This window comes from Cydia splendana, chromosome 2 (assembly GCF_910591565.1).
Source record: "Cydia splendana chromosome 2, ilCydSple1.2, whole genome shotgun sequence".
Lineage (NCBI taxonomy): Eukaryota > Metazoa > Arthropoda > Insecta > Lepidoptera > Tortricidae > Cydia > Cydia splendana.
In genome coordinates this window covers 12,889,627-12,904,930 of record NC_085961.1, presented here as the reverse complement: position 1 = coordinate 12,904,930, position 15,304 = coordinate 12,889,627, and the positions used below count along the sequence as shown (strand labels likewise).

General features: G+C 42.0%; 2 protein-coding genes across 5 annotated transcripts in view; both read right to left on the bottom strand.

Moving 5' to 3' along the window:
• The window catches only part of LOC134804403 (nicotinamide riboside kinase 1-like), a 133,086-nt gene that overhangs the window by 4,553 nt on the left and 113,229 nt on the right, over positions 1-15,304 (bottom strand). For 2 of the 4 annotated variants that reach the window (XM_063777436.1, XM_063777443.1), the window contains exon 4: positions 927-3,032. In XM_063777436.1, coding sequence (XP_063633506.1) covers positions 927-3,032 — 2,106 coding nt within the window. Of the gene's footprint in view, positions 1-926; positions 3,183-3,304; positions 3,442-15,304 lie in introns of those variants that run through there. The other 2 variants (XM_063777450.1, XM_063777459.1) reach the window with 2 other exon arrangements.
• On the bottom strand, positions 7,296-12,090 carry LOC134804189 (uncharacterized). The gene is made up of 6 exons (XM_063777129.1): positions 11,954-12,090; positions 11,584-11,656; positions 10,567-10,727; positions 9,414-9,560; positions 8,855-9,103; positions 7,296-8,332 (listed from the first exon to the last, which is right to left on the bottom strand). Exons 3-6 carry the CDS (start codon positions 10,687-10,689, stop codon positions 8,195-8,197), a joined length of 657 nt encoding a protein of 218 aa, XP_063633199.1. The 5' UTR covers positions 10,690-10,727; positions 11,584-11,656; positions 11,954-12,090; the 3' UTR covers positions 7,296-8,194.

Genomic DNA, 15,304 nt, shown 5'->3' with positions numbered 1-15,304 from the left:
TAATATATTTGAATGAATACATGGTGCTCACGAGGAACCCGAAAGATTTTAACCACGCATTTCTGAGGTCAAAATAACTCTGCGGCTCTCCTCTACATTCTACAAGGCGGAGTCGGCATTCGTTAGTGGTTTTAGACGGTAGGCCTACCACTGGCATGCGTAAACGCATTTCCCCAACGTTAAAAAAAGCTCAAAAAAGGAAAAAAAATGCATGACTTTAGGTGAACTGTGCCAAAAAAATTTTTTTAAAGTATTTACATAAAAAGGAAATGTTGTAGGTAAAACTATAACTTAAATATCTTAAAATGAAATGGTCCTCTTTTTTCGTAGTCTAGTTTCTGCAGTTACTTGTCACTTTTTGATATGTTTTTAATTGGGATTAAGAGGAAATAGGACGGCCGTTTCTTCATACAAACGTAGTCCCTATTTTCCTCTCTGGATATTGACATTATGGAAAAAAAAATACATAATTGACTGTATATTAACCATAGCTATGCCGCCCCTAAGTTTGACATTTTTAGATTTTTTGACTATGGTATAAATTAAGAGCGAAAAACAGATTTCATACAAATTATTAAATGCTCCAAATTAAAAAATAGGGACTATGTTTTTGTGAAAAGGTCGTAGGCGCAGCAGGGTGCAGGTCCTCCACTTTCCTCTGAACTTTGTAACTAGGCCAATTCCAGAAAAGTTTTTACAGCATTTTAGTCTTTAATTATGATCAGGAATACACTGAACGTTAATATCTTTAGGGTTCCTCGTGAGCACGTTGTATATCTTTGTAGTCAAGATGCAGCCCCTATTAATATTCAAAGAAGAGGTGTCAATGTATAAAAGAATAAATAAAATAATATAATTGCACTAACCTCAAATCCTGAATCTGTAAAAAAGTTATTAGTAGTAATAAATAATCAAAGATAACCCACCTAATTTCCCTCCTCTTGACCGACGACTTCCTTGTACCGCGCTATCATAAGCTTTTTCACAGTGTCGCGATATGTCTCCCCGGGAGTGGGTGTGTAAATGCCTCTCTTCTGCCCAAGGCCTGCCAAACCTGGCCTCTGCTCTGCCTCAATAGGAGCTATCCGCCCCTGTTCAGTTTTGCCCAAACCTCGTCCAGCTGACCAACCCATCTTCTGAAGCATTTTTCCTCCAATGGTATCAACAACGGATGGTGGCGGAGCGGCCTGTATGGGGGGCTGAATAGGCTCTGGTGGCTCGTACCTCTTTCTAACTGGTGTTTCATCCTCTCCGAACTTCATTCGGCGCTCTGCTGCACGGTCTCTATACCCATTCATCTGTGGTGCTGAATCACACTGTTTCCTATGTGCTGCAAGATTCTGCTTATGTAGGTCTGAAAGAGTCTTGTGCTTTGTAAGCACCTCTGCAGAAGGGAACTTTCTTTTACACAGTAAGCATGTTAATTTTGTCCAGTCAATAATGCCATCATCATTGTCAAACGCCGGTTCTGCTACCCTCTTCATCAAAAACTCATCAGGAGCTGCTGGGACTACAGTTGGGGGTGGGGATATTTCCCTCACATGTGTTAATGACGGCCCGGCTCCAAGCACTGAAAAGCCAATGTCTGCAGAGCCCTTGCTAGGCCCTGTGTCTTGAGGCTGATCCATAACATAGTTACTCTTTGCATTTTCTTTCTTTTGATTCAAAGTTCGAGCCCATCTTTCCATATCTTTGGCTATCTTTTTAGCAACTTTTACTTTGTCCTCTTTATCTTTTTTCTTTTTCTCCTCTGGCTCTTTAGTAATAGTGTTATCTGTGGTGACTGTTGGTGGACTAGGCAGCTTAGGCTGATCAGTATTTTGTGTGGCTTGTGTAGCAGCAATATAAGTAGAACTAGTGGCATCCCAATACATATATTGATTAATTTGGCTATTGTAAAAGTACTGTGTGGTTCCATCATAGTACAGACCTGAAGAAGGATCATAGTAGTACCCAGATGTCTCATCATACATGAATGTCCTTACATCAGGAGCATTATACACTGTTGTTCCATCACCTGTGGGAGCCTTGACATTGGTCACTGCTTGTGCAGCTGACGTAACAAATGTAGGGACCGATGGAGTCCACGTGAGCTGCCGGGCCTGAGCTGCTGTGATAGCTGACTGGGCAACTGCTGCCGCAGCATTAACTCTGTCTGCTTCAGACAAAGCTGAACTGTTGTTGTATGTGGTCATCTGAGAATAATAACTAGAATAGTCAACTGGATTTGGAGCAGGTTTCGGAATCTTCTGGGGCTCATTGTAAAATGATATCAAAACTTCCCGGCTATCAATCTCAAGTGGAGGTGAAAGAGTCATCAATTCAGAATGAGCAGCAGTGGAATCTGCTATAGAATTAAAGTTTATATATGCGAGGCACTTTGAAGCTCCAGTCAAAGTTTCTCTCCCTATTGTGATCCCTGCTATAGAATCTAAAATAGCCTTTGAGCATCTCTCTTTCAATGCCTCTAATATTTTTTCTTCAGTTGTTAAAGCATCTAATCTTCTAAACAAAAGTCTTTTTGTGATACCCATGCCTTCTGTCAAGCCATGTCTCTCGGCGTCAGCCCCATAAACTGTCCCTTCTGATCGCTTTCCATTGCAGTTGCGTCTGTAGCATATTTGGCGCCTTTTAAAATTGTATGAGCCACATTTACAAAACCAGTCTCCCGGGGAGGCATTGACGGCTTGTTCATCCTTGTTTTCATATGTAGAGCTGACACTGTCGGGTTCGCGGCTGGCGGAACGGCTACGCGATCGTGAGGTGGGCGGTTCAGGTGCACTGATCTTTGGCGGTGAAGGTGGCGCTGGAATGTCACAGTCGCGTTCCCGCTCGTGGCGACGCGGCGAATGTCGACGTGATCGAGAGCGCGAGCGCGAGCGCGCACGTTCGTGACGGTCCCGCGAGCGCCCGCGTCGCTCGTCCCGCTCGTAACGGTCGCCGCGATCACCGCGGTCGGTGCGGTCGCGCCGATCACGTTCGCGGTCCCCAGTGCGGTCGTACCGGTCAAACCGGTCGCGGTGGTGGCGAGGAGACCCTCGCGAGCGATCAGGAGAATCGCGGCGCATGTCCCACACTGGCGAACGTCCACGCTTCCCCCACGGGTCTGGCCGATCCTGAGTCTCCCACCGCGAGCTCCGGTCACTGCGGTCGTCTCGTCCACGCCACGACATCGCTAATCCCTGCGAACATCCACATAGATCAACAAACATTACTCACGAGCCTTCCCATGTCGCCGTCGCCGCCGATCCAATGGAGCCCTAAAAAATTCTTCGATCAATGACCCCTTCCACATTTTGTTTACCTGTAGTAGTTGTCACTTGGTTTAATGTATTGTGATTCTGGGCTGAGACACGAAAATTCTTAAAGCAATTACTGATTTCCATACATTTACTGTTACTTTAGGCAATAAACATTTTATTAAATTCCTTTTGGCAGACAAAACGAGCAAGATATCGCCATACTCGCCATATTGATTTCTTTTTTTTTTTACTAGCTACGCAGAGGGGCTACCGCGAAAACCGAAATTCGCAAATTGCGGGGATCTTACTCTTTTACTCCAATGAAGGCGTAATTAGAGTGACAGAGAAAAATGCCCGCAATTGACGATTTTCGGTATTGGCGGTAGCCCTACAGAGCGTATGCGTATCTGCGTTTTGTTTCATCAAGAAAATCTGATAGAAGGTTTAAGTAGACTCATACAGCCAAATAAAAAGGCTTCAATTTTTAAACAATTTGATACGATTAGTCTTGCAGCCATTTCCGTCAGTAGAAAAAAGGGGTAATTTAAAAAAAAATCAATAAAAAGGTGCGAAGAGTTATCGACTCGTATGACTCGTACGGCTTTTTCTACTATCAGTAAAAAAGGCGGCTAATTTGAAGAATGTAAGTGCGAAGAACTCTTCATTTAAATTACGGACATGAAACGAAAATTTCATTTCAGAATTAAATACCTTCCGGGAATGTAAAGAAAACTGTTGTTTTGTTTCTTTCTGGTTAAATTTAACCAATAATGTTTAATAGCTTATTAAGCAATGATGATGGCATACCTTAGGTAGCGCCTTTACACATAATATAATTTGGCTTGCGATTCTTCGTTGGCATTGTCCCTTACTACTTCGCGCCCACATATACCACATCGGTGGCAAACAAGCATACGGCCCGCCTGATTGTAAGCAGTCACCATAGCCTATGGACGCCTGCAACTCCAGAGGTGTTACAAGCGCGTTGCCGACCTTTTAAAAACCTGTACACTCCTTTTTTAAAGAACCCCATAATGTAGACCCTCGGGAAAAACTCGGAATGGAGCTCATTCCACAGCCGGAGCGTCCGCGGGAGGAAATTCCTCTTAAATCGCACAGTACGCGACCATTTAGGTTCTAGGGTGTGAGGATGAACACCCTGCCGACGGCGAGCGGTGCGGTGATAGAAAGCGGCCGTTGGCATCATGTCAAATAATTCCTCAGAGCACAGCCCATTCATTGTACAAGCGGTAGAACACACACAAGGAGGCAAAGTCTCTCCTTAGACTTAAAGGTTCAATACCGCTTGTGAGTTTGGGATCATCGACGATTCGTACAGCGCGCCTTTGGACTGAGTCGAAGGGTCCAAGCTGGCATCCAGGTGCTCCTGCCCAAAGGTGACAGCAGTACTCCATATGGGGTCTGACTTGCGATTTATAAAGCAGCAGTCTTTGCCCCGGAGTAAAGTATCGCCTCGCTTTATTGAGCACCCCCGGTTTTTTGGATGCCAGCGCAGCCTTACCTTCCAGGTGGCTACGGAATTGGACGTCACTGGAGATGTCGACACCTAGGATCCCAATACTCCCTGACATGGTAAGGGCTGTGCCCTGGAACTGTGGGACCACAGTAAATGGGGTTTTCTTAGCGGTGAACGCGCAAACTTGTGTCTTGGTGGGGTTGAATCGCACTAAATTGTCCCGACCCCACACCGAAACTCTGGATAGAGTGCTCTCAATGTCCGACACAAGCTTTTCACGACTCTCCAGCACCACAGAACGAGGGATATTGGCACGGCCTGTGTAATAGGCATCCCCAGTACTGTCGTCTGCATAGCAATGAATGTCATCGATAGACAACATGTCATTGATGTGCAGCAAAAACAGCATTGGGGATAGCACAGAACCTTGCTGAACGCCAGCGTTAATGTCCATGCTATCGGAGCAGCTTCCGTCTACTACGGCTCGTATGCGTCTGCCGGACAAAAAGCTAGCGATCCATTTGCATAGTCCCTCCGGCAATCCATAAGATGGTAACTTCGACAGAAGTACCCCGATGCCAGACCCGGTCGAACGCTTTCGCTATATCTAGGCTGACTGCCAATGCCTCACCTTGACTCTCAATGGCCGAAGCCCAGCGGTGTGTGAGATACACTAGAAGATCGCCAGTCGAGCGACCGTGGCGAAAACCATACTGGCGGTCACTGATCAGTACGGTTACCATCAGTTTGTCACTGACATAAACGCCGTCGAGAACGTAATTTACTTTCTATACATCTCGCTCGCACTCGCATATTAGTGCAAACGGGATGTATAGAAAGTAAATTACGTTCTCGACGGCGTTTATGTCAGTGACAAATTGATGGTAACCGTACTGGTCGTGTTCTTCTAGGTATCTCAGGAGCTTTGCGTTAATTATACGCTCCACGACCTTAGAGAGAAGGGAGGTAATAGCGATAGACCTGTAATTCGATGGGTCCGATCTATCGCCCTTTTTAGGCACAGGGTGCACAAGGGCCGTCTTCCACGAAGATGGAACATGCCGTTTGTCGCTAGAGAGTGTGAAAAGACGCGCCAACACGGGACACAACTCAGGAGCACACTGCTTAAGCACAAGAGCTGGTATGCCGTCTGGCCCGCTCGACTTATGGACGTTCAGGGATAGCAACTCCCGCCGAATATCCCTCTGCGTGAATGAAATTTCTGGCATGGAGTATACGCACCGCGGGATGGTGGGCGGCACGGCGCTACCGTCGTCGTTCAGGGTCGAGTTCGAGGCAAAAAGAGTACCAAGTAGATCGGCTTTCTCTTTTGCACTGTGGGCCAGATCACCATCAGCTTTCCGCAGTTGTGGTAAAGACGACTGACAAAAATTTCCCTCGGCAGCTTTGGCGAGCGACCAGAACGCGCGACTCCCAGTGGGATAGCCCGCTAGTTTCTCACCAATTCTGCCGACGAAATCGTATTTAGCCCTGGCAATGGCTTTTTTACTGGACCTCGAGGCAGCGTTTAATTTGCGTTTCACATCAGAAACGTTCGGATCCTTATTATAGCTACGGCCTTGGTCCAAGCCCTGTAAGCAGCTTGCTTGCGAACTGTAGCTTGTGCGCGAACCGCAGCGCGAAGCTGCGAACGCGAGTGTGTAGCGGGCTCAACATAGACATGAATTGAACGTTTCGTTTCACGACATTTTGAACCGGTAACTATGTGTTCTTTAGTAAGAAAAAAATATTGTTCCCTGATTTGATGATAAAATAATCCCTTAATTTCTAAAGTAAGAATTGCAAATATAAATAATATTTTATTTCCAAACTTTCAACAAAAATATTGCAATCGGTTGAAAACCGCATGAAACGAAAAGCTGAATTCATATCGGTTCCATTTGTTCACTATTTAGGCTGGCGCAGACGTTCGGAATCCTGATCAGGAATCCGAATTGAGAATCCAGATTCGGAATTCCGTAAGGATAGCGCACACATTCGATTATTTGCATTTGGAATTTTCTTAGGGCAGCAGACGCACGGAATTTTCCGTACGGAATGACAGGTGCAAGCGAGACGGCACTAATGTATGTGTATAGCGACGTCCCGTTCACACATGTCATTCCGTACGGAAACTGAATGAGAAATTCCGTCCGTTTGTGGCGAGTCAAACAAATTATACAACTAGGCACTGCATTCGGGATGACGTCATTCGATTTTTTTCCATTCTAACCAACCGAACACACGGCTGCGCTTCGGAACAAACGTCATGTATTATTCCCGTTCGAAAAAATACAGAACATGTGCGCCTGATCGAACATTTTGTATGAAAAAAGAGCATTCAGGTTTCCGAATCTGTTCCATTTCTTCCATCCGTTTCTTGATCAGGATTCCAACGTCTGAGGCTAGCCTAGCTTCCGACATATCGGCTGCGATGCTTGCGATATGTTGTCTCATTACAATTATTGCATCCCACCCTAGCCCACCGATTGGGCTTGCATGGTGAAAAAAGGTAAGAAGAGGAGGAAATGAAAATATGATACACTAAAATTAAAATAAAATTATGTATTCCAATGAAACAGCTTTTTGTTAAATGTATATTACGCTATTAAGAACAATCTATAAAGTACGAATTTATCAACTGATTTACATCTAGAACGCAGCAATGGCAGCTGAACATCTTTTTTGCAACAAATCAGGGCAATTTCAAAGTCGGTTAACTTATTAAAAGTACGTTAAACGCGTAATACTCGTACATTATTTAGTCATGAGTATGTACCTACTCGATAAACTTGAACTTACTATTTTATATATGTAATGTAAATAAGTATGCAATTCAACAACAGGTATGTAATTGTAATTTCGTAAATTGGAAATGTAATAAATACAGGATATCTATGTACCTATATAACATTGGTCTCCAATCCAAACTAAGGCGCAGGGGCCGCATCTGGCTCGCTAACGTGCCAATTCGCATCGCGAAAAGCCCCAAAGTCCATCCATTTGACCCGAGAAAAAGAAGCGTCCTTCCATGATCGTGGCCCTCGGATCAAAAGATCTTGACTTGGAAACCTCTGGTTACCTAAGTGTGCCAGTGCCAGTCTTAGCTTCATACGCGATTTCACAACTTGGTTCTGCAGTCGCATTTGTTGAAGCATGGAATGTTGTAAGTACATAATATGTTTTATTTTCATCATTATTGAACATTAATTGCGCCGCTACTTGTCTGATTGGCTTGATCACTATCATAAAAATGCGTTTTCACGAACACGAACATAGCCTTCAGCGCAACGAAATGTGTCTAAAGCCCCCTACACACTCGTGCGCGAATCGCGACGCGTAGGGTCGAACGCGAGTGTGGAGCGGGCAGTAATCTGGCATGCCATGCCTTCCAATCGTAAATATTAGCATCTATTGTTTGCTAGCTTGGACTAATTCAAGACATTTTGTGCCTCATCTTGGTCTTCGTTCGAGTTTACTCCTGTTGACCTGTGAGCAGGTGTTCACGTAGAGTGCAAATTTCTCGTTCAATGTTTTCACGAGCAAGCGGCTCAAGGAACTCGAACTCTGGTGTGTGATATAGCTTAGGGATCTGTGAGAACTGGTTTAGGACCTGTAAACAGAGACAAACATTTTTAGTTAAAGTAAATTTACAAAAATAAATGATGAATGACACTAGTGCGAAAGACACATGTAAATATTTTTACCTTTTAAATATATACCTTTTTTTTTCAATTTCGTTATTGCCTTGTACCATTTGCATATTTTAATACAACTAGAGTTAGACCTAGAAAAGTCTGCAGCAATTTTTAAGGCCACGCAGCGCAAGTGTTAATTACACGTCATAATTTCATAGAAGTTTGACGTTTAAAATGACATTTGCACTGCGTGGGCTATCAAAATCACTGCAGACTTTTCTCGGTCTGGCTCTAAACAAACTTTGTGCATATAATAAATTCACATTTTACACACCCATAAAATATTTAAAAACGTCAAAAGTTACGCGGAATTTTTCATCGCAAGTTTCTCGCGGCACGCCTAATATTTTGCTCCTATCTAATTTCCTGGCTACATCTGCACTTAAGACACTGTCCCAGATTTAATTGCCTTCGGTCGATAGATATTTTTTAGTTACCTTAATCCTTAGTTCCACGTAGTTCTTATTGCTCATTGCTGCGTACTCTGCACGGACCAGCTTAGCATGGGCCTCGTACTCCTCGCGACTGGCTGCGAGGATGGAAAGCTCGCAATCTCCAAATAGCTGCAGGTCTCTCAGTGGCGCCGGGCCCGGCGTACCGCCGCCCGGCGAGCCCGCACCACACGCTCCACACCATGCCGCCTCGTCGTCTGTCAGCAGCGCCAGCACGTATGAGGTCAGGTCTTGCTGGAGAAATAGAAAGTTTGATAAATACTTATGTTGTTCTCAATACCTGTTAAGAATAAAGAGGTTACATTGTAATGAGAACACCTATTTTGTAACAGATGTAAAATAATATCCTTGTATGATGATATTGATGATGATGATGTATCTACCCAGAGTTCGTAGAAACATTAAAACGCCTAAACGGTTTAAGCCTTGGAGTTGTCCGAAAATGACGTAGTCGATATTTGTGTGATTATCTAGATTTAGTCTAGCGAGCCTCAACATAAAAGCGCGAGTTAATACGATACATATATTGAGTGGAAATACTTACAGATTGTGGATGAAGGCGTAATAAATCTGCCAACAGGCGTACGGTGAGATCTGTAGGTGTATGTCTCAATACTATAGCCAATTTAAACGCCGCAGGTTGGATTACATCATCTATGCCTTTTGCTAGCAAGTTTTGCCATACCCCAGCCTGAAAACGATGTATAACGAGAAGTCACAGATTAAGGAAGAAAACAAAGTACCTAGAGTAGGACCCAGCTAAATTGGCAGCGATTTTGATAGCCCAGACTGTGAAAGTGTTATTTATACGTCATACATAATAAATAAATAAATAAATATTAGGGGACACGGTCCGGGCTGTCAAAATCGTTGCCAACTTTGCTTGGTCTAACTGTAGAGTCTGGCTAGCCAAAAATTGTTGACAGATATTTCGTTGTTGTATCACCATTTGTCTATGATTTAAATAAAAGCTAAAAGTCAATTGTCAATTTATGTCATTCATTCAAATTGTTTGCGGTTTATAAGGGGTTTATTTTAAATAATATTAAGAATGTCTATACTGAGGTTCGCAAATTATTATTTAAGCTCGTAAATAATTAAGTACGACAATGTGCGAAGTCGACGTGTAGCGTTGTATAATGAAAAACTGCAATGTTTACAACTCCTTAACAAATGTAAACAAATTAGGAGGTGGTGCTTTATAAATATTTTGATACTTAGCATTTAGCATATTTGGCATAGTAATTATGTATTTATGTATATTTCCTGAGGTACCTTACGTGTGTACAGAAAATCAAAAATATTTTCTATACTTGGTCAAGCAGATCTTGTCAGTAGACAAAGGCGGCAAATTTGAAAAATGTAGGCGCGAAGGGATATCGTCCCATAGAAAATTTGAATTTCGCGCCTTTTTTTACTGACAAGATTTGCTTTACCAGCTATAGTATCAAAACTATAATTCCTACAACACAAAGTGTGACCAGCTCTAGATTTTTTTAATTTCCCGCCAAACATTTGTGTAATATTTCAGTAGCCAGACTCTATCACAATGTATCTATGGGAGACAGCGAACTGCGAACTCGACTCCACGCACGCGTTCGCGGCTTCGCGCCGCGATTCGCGCACGAGTGTGGAGGGGGCTTTGTGTTTAACTAGTAGGATAAATCGCAGATTCAAAAAAATAGATTGATACGCACTTGATATGCAACGCAGTTGCGTAAGGAGTGCCAAACAGTGTCTGGTGGCGCAGTATCAGAGATGCGGGTCCAAGCGGCATCAGCATCGGGGCATACCAACACGCTGCATGCCGCACGCCACATGCGTGCTGCCGCGCAGCCTTCGCGCGCGCCCGCCGGCACTGTATATTATAAATATGCGTGTTTCCAAGGTGTTTCCTACTGCCTCAAATTATTTAATGCAAAAGATCAATTTAATTCGGTGATCGTACTTCGCTTCACACACCTTACAGAATTCAGTAACTGATGACTCAGCCCCCATTCGCACGGGAGCTTTTTCAACGCGCGTTAAAAAAGCGCTTGAATCTGTCTGCACTCTAAATACGATTTAACGACCAAGGCTTAAAGTCGAAAATCCAACAACGCTTGATAAAAAGCGCCACCCCTGTCGTGTGAATACATACATGGTTATCCATTTGTGTCATTCAAACGCTTTTTTAACGCGCGTTGATAAAGCTCCCGTACGAATGGGGCCTCAGTCTTCAGTTTGACTCGCCGCACACGGACGGAATTTTCCATTCCGTTTCCGTACGGATTGACAGGTGTGAAAGGGACGACGCCATACACAAAAGCATAGTATTATCTCGCCCTCACCTGTCATTCCTTACGGAAACCGAACGAAAATTCCGTATATTTGCGCTAAAGGTTAAAATCCTAACGCAAATAATCGAATGTGTGCGATATTATGCTTACGGAATTCCGAATCTGTATTGCCGATTCGGATTCCTGACCAGGATTCCGAACGTCTGTGGCCAGCCTTAGCCAGCAAATTATGTATCTAAAATCGCATGTCATTTGTTGCAATATCTGTAGAAACTTTAAAGCAACAAGTCTACTTAAACTTGTCATTAATCAAAACACTTCGCAGGCTTTGTCTAGGATTAGGCCGCAGGTTTGAAATATGAAAATGCGCATAATTTTTAAATAAAATAGTTGAAATACTACTTAACCAAGACCGACCGAATATCAATGACTCACCTCCAGTATCTGGTTCTTTCCACCATGCCTTCGCCAGCTTGAATGAAATATGGCCGTGAAGCCAAACCGTCGGCTGTGAATCACATGAAATAATAATAAAGACTAATATATCTACCATTCTTAGCCAACAACAAAATCATACTTGCCGCATATTTTCATTTGCTTAATCGAAAATCGAACAATTTTGACAATTCATTTAATAGGTATCATTTTATACAGTGCAATAACAAAACGCACTGGGACTGGATGTCGGTCAATTGACAAAGGTAACAAAGAAAGATTACTTGTAAAATTAGTCAAGATAGGTAGTTATTGCTTTATTTAATTATGTAGAAAAACAAGTTCTATATATTTTATGAAGATTACTCACTTAAAATGCACAAGTAATTGATAGTTTGAATCGTATTTGATTGAAAGAAATTGTTTGTTTGATTACGGCGAACGAGGGGCGCGCGCGACTGTCATGGTCGCCGAGGCGCCAGGCCTTTCTCATTGGGGAGGCCTATAGTGCTGTAAAGAGCTCGATAGATTTTTCGATAACGTGGAAACGCTTATCGCTAACCACTCGTAGTTAAAAAAATAAAAAATTTAAAAATTTAAACTGTTTATTTCAGTAAAATATGCACATTATACAGGATGATTCATGAGACGTGAGCAGGACTAATCCTGCACACTCAGTAACTGATAATTGATCGATCACCGTCGTATTTAGGTGAAACAGACAGATTTTTTCCTATTTTTTAACTTTTTGGTGAGGGCAAATTTAATCCTCTACAATCATGGTCACCCTACAAGACCTAATTAATAAGCATAAAACCTCTTTAATTTTTGATTACGAAGAAAATAAACTGTCAAACTTGAGTGAGATACGAGTTTTCAAAAGTAACCAGACCGCGATGACCTTCGAGCAACACCGGCTTCCGACACATCGGAAGGGAGGGGCCCAAGCGATATCTCACCGTACAAATCTTTCTGCCATTTTTCGCGGGGGGAAAGGTGCACACAGTCGCACTTCTCACACACTTACATACAAAATCCAATCTGTAGTGACGACACAAATACATAGAAAATGACACACGTCAAAGACAAATCTTGCAAACCTCGATCTCTTTTTGTGTACGGACGAGTGACAAGTGTCACAACACGCACACTAACACATTTTCGTTGAAGTATTCTGAGAGATGAGAAGTCGGATTTGTCGCTCGACCGATCCGCAATTTGTACTGAGCGAGCAAAATCGATAAATCCAACAATTACATGAGACTAAAACATAATAATTGTGTTTGAATGTAATTAAACGTATGATATGTAAAAAAAAAATATTACATGTGAAATGTAACACTTTCTTTTTGTAAATTTGATGTCCCCGACCTCTTTTTATAACAAAAAACCGAGCAAACAGGCATTTTTGTGCAGCAGTGTTCACGCGCGCGTCTGGACTCGGTCTAGTGAAAAATCCAAGTGCAACTAGTTTTATTACCCGCGCTAGATTAGATTGACGCGCTAATCTTGTACCTCGGCAGAGGGGAAATAGTGCGAATGCCGCCTCCCTTCCGTGTTGCTCGAAGGCGATGACAGTGGTGACATTCAATTTGACACAGAATATCGGTAGTTTAGTATTCTAATTTTAGGTTGACCACGCATGTCGTAAATAAATTAATAACTTTTTTTTTCAACACGACTAGAAAATTAACGTTAACCTCACTAATACTGATACGAAAGTGTTTCTTATAATCTACGAAATGCGCAGTATTAGTCCTGCTTACGTCTCCTGAATCACCCTGTATAATATTAAGCTTAACTACTAATCTTAACTTTAAAAAAATTTTGAGTTAAGGAGTCTTATTTTAAATATTTATACATGATTAAATTTTTTTTTAGGTACATAATAGGTCATATTATAATTAAGTGATTTCGGTAGACTGTCCTCTCATTTTAATTAGGTATTTTTTAATAATATTCCTTGCTTGTCTATTCGTCCGTCCTTCTATAAGTTTTAGTAATTCCTTTGAAAATCTATTCAAGATGCTCGGTAAGATGCACTTCCACACTCTCTGCCCGTATACATTGTCGTTAATGTCGTTATCAAAATAGGTGCCTACTAATCTAAATATTGCTGGTACTTAATATACTCTGTCAAGCCATTTCCGCCAGTAGAAAAGTAAACAAATTTAAAAATTGTAGGCGCGAAGAGTTGTCGTCCCATAGAAAATTTGAAGTTCGTACCCTTTTTCTACTGCCAAACTTGTTTGACCATAGTAAGGTGTATTGGGTTAGGTATTCGGTAAACACGAAGCACTTCATTCTTTTGTAAGTTTGCAACCGTTGCCAACCGCGCCTACCGTAAAAATCTACAATAGAAATTTCGTTATCTGTCTCTACAATCTCTACCGGTAGCTGAACGGTATAGCAAAAGCCAGGCTCATGGGAACCTGGGGTCCGCTTGACAACTAATCCCAGAAATTGGCGTAGGCACTAGTTTTTACGAAAGCGACTGCCATCTGAATTTTCAACCCAGAGGGTAAACAACAGAGGGTATGATGCATAACATTAGTACATTAGTTCACCATCAAAGTACTCCTATGCATATAGGTATAGTTCCTACATCCATAAAATACCTTTATTTTGATTATAAAGTACCTATTCGGTTAAGATTAAGCAAAACAAGTGATACACTTCGGTAACCTCAGAATAAAAGCCTAGAAAGTAAGCACAGTATACATACCTAGTTACGAGCAACTGAAGGTAACTTGGTCTTTTTTTCTTTTTTTTTCGTAATAATGGCTTATCTGCTACCAGGGCACTTTGCCAATGTCAAGTACATATATTAGAGATTATATTACAGTAAGTCGTCGACATTCAATCATCCGTCGAGGCCTTCACGATGCACTGAAGGGTAGCTGGAGCAGCAGTACAAAGCATAATGGCGGCCGAGACCACGAACCGCCGAATGATGTCCAAAGAATTAGTTCTTCGCATTTCCAGAATAATTCTTCATTAACTGCACCCATTGCGCTTGCCAATCACTGCATAATATCCTATCAAAATTATACATTAAACAGCAGAATGCAAATAATAAATAAAAATGTCTGGAGCACGATCCGCCATGTTCCGTGGATCATTGGAACATTCGAATGTCCAACTTGGTCATAAATGTGGTAGTTATAATCGTTTTTTTTTATACTAGTTCTTCAATATTATTGTACCTACTATCGCTCTTTCACTGGAATTATTACATGTTAGTAATACCGAAAGAGATGGAGAGAGAGAGTTGTATTCTGGCTACACTTTTTGACAGGTCGGCATTATAGAACTAATTTTCTATGTTTTTTTATTCTTAGCCTTTAATAGTACATTATTGTCGAGGCTCGGAAGTAGCTACTTGCAGGCTGAGGATTCGTTTTAAACGGACGACCTTGGGAGTCCGTTTAATTGAATCCGAAGCCAGCAAGTAGCCTTCCAGCCGAGTCATATATAGTGCTTTTCTCAAAAATGGTGCAACAAATATAAATATCATAGAAATATTTTACAAAAGCAACTTTCTTACGTATATATTTTCACAGAAAAAAGTAGAAACAATTGAAAAAATTAGCTTTGCCGCCTTTTTATTTTTTTAATAAAAAAATAGAAGTGTATTTTTCTGCCGAAAATACGCCAACCTATTTGAGACAGCTAAATAGTCGCGGTACTAATCATCTGTTTGGCTGTTTAATGGGCTGCC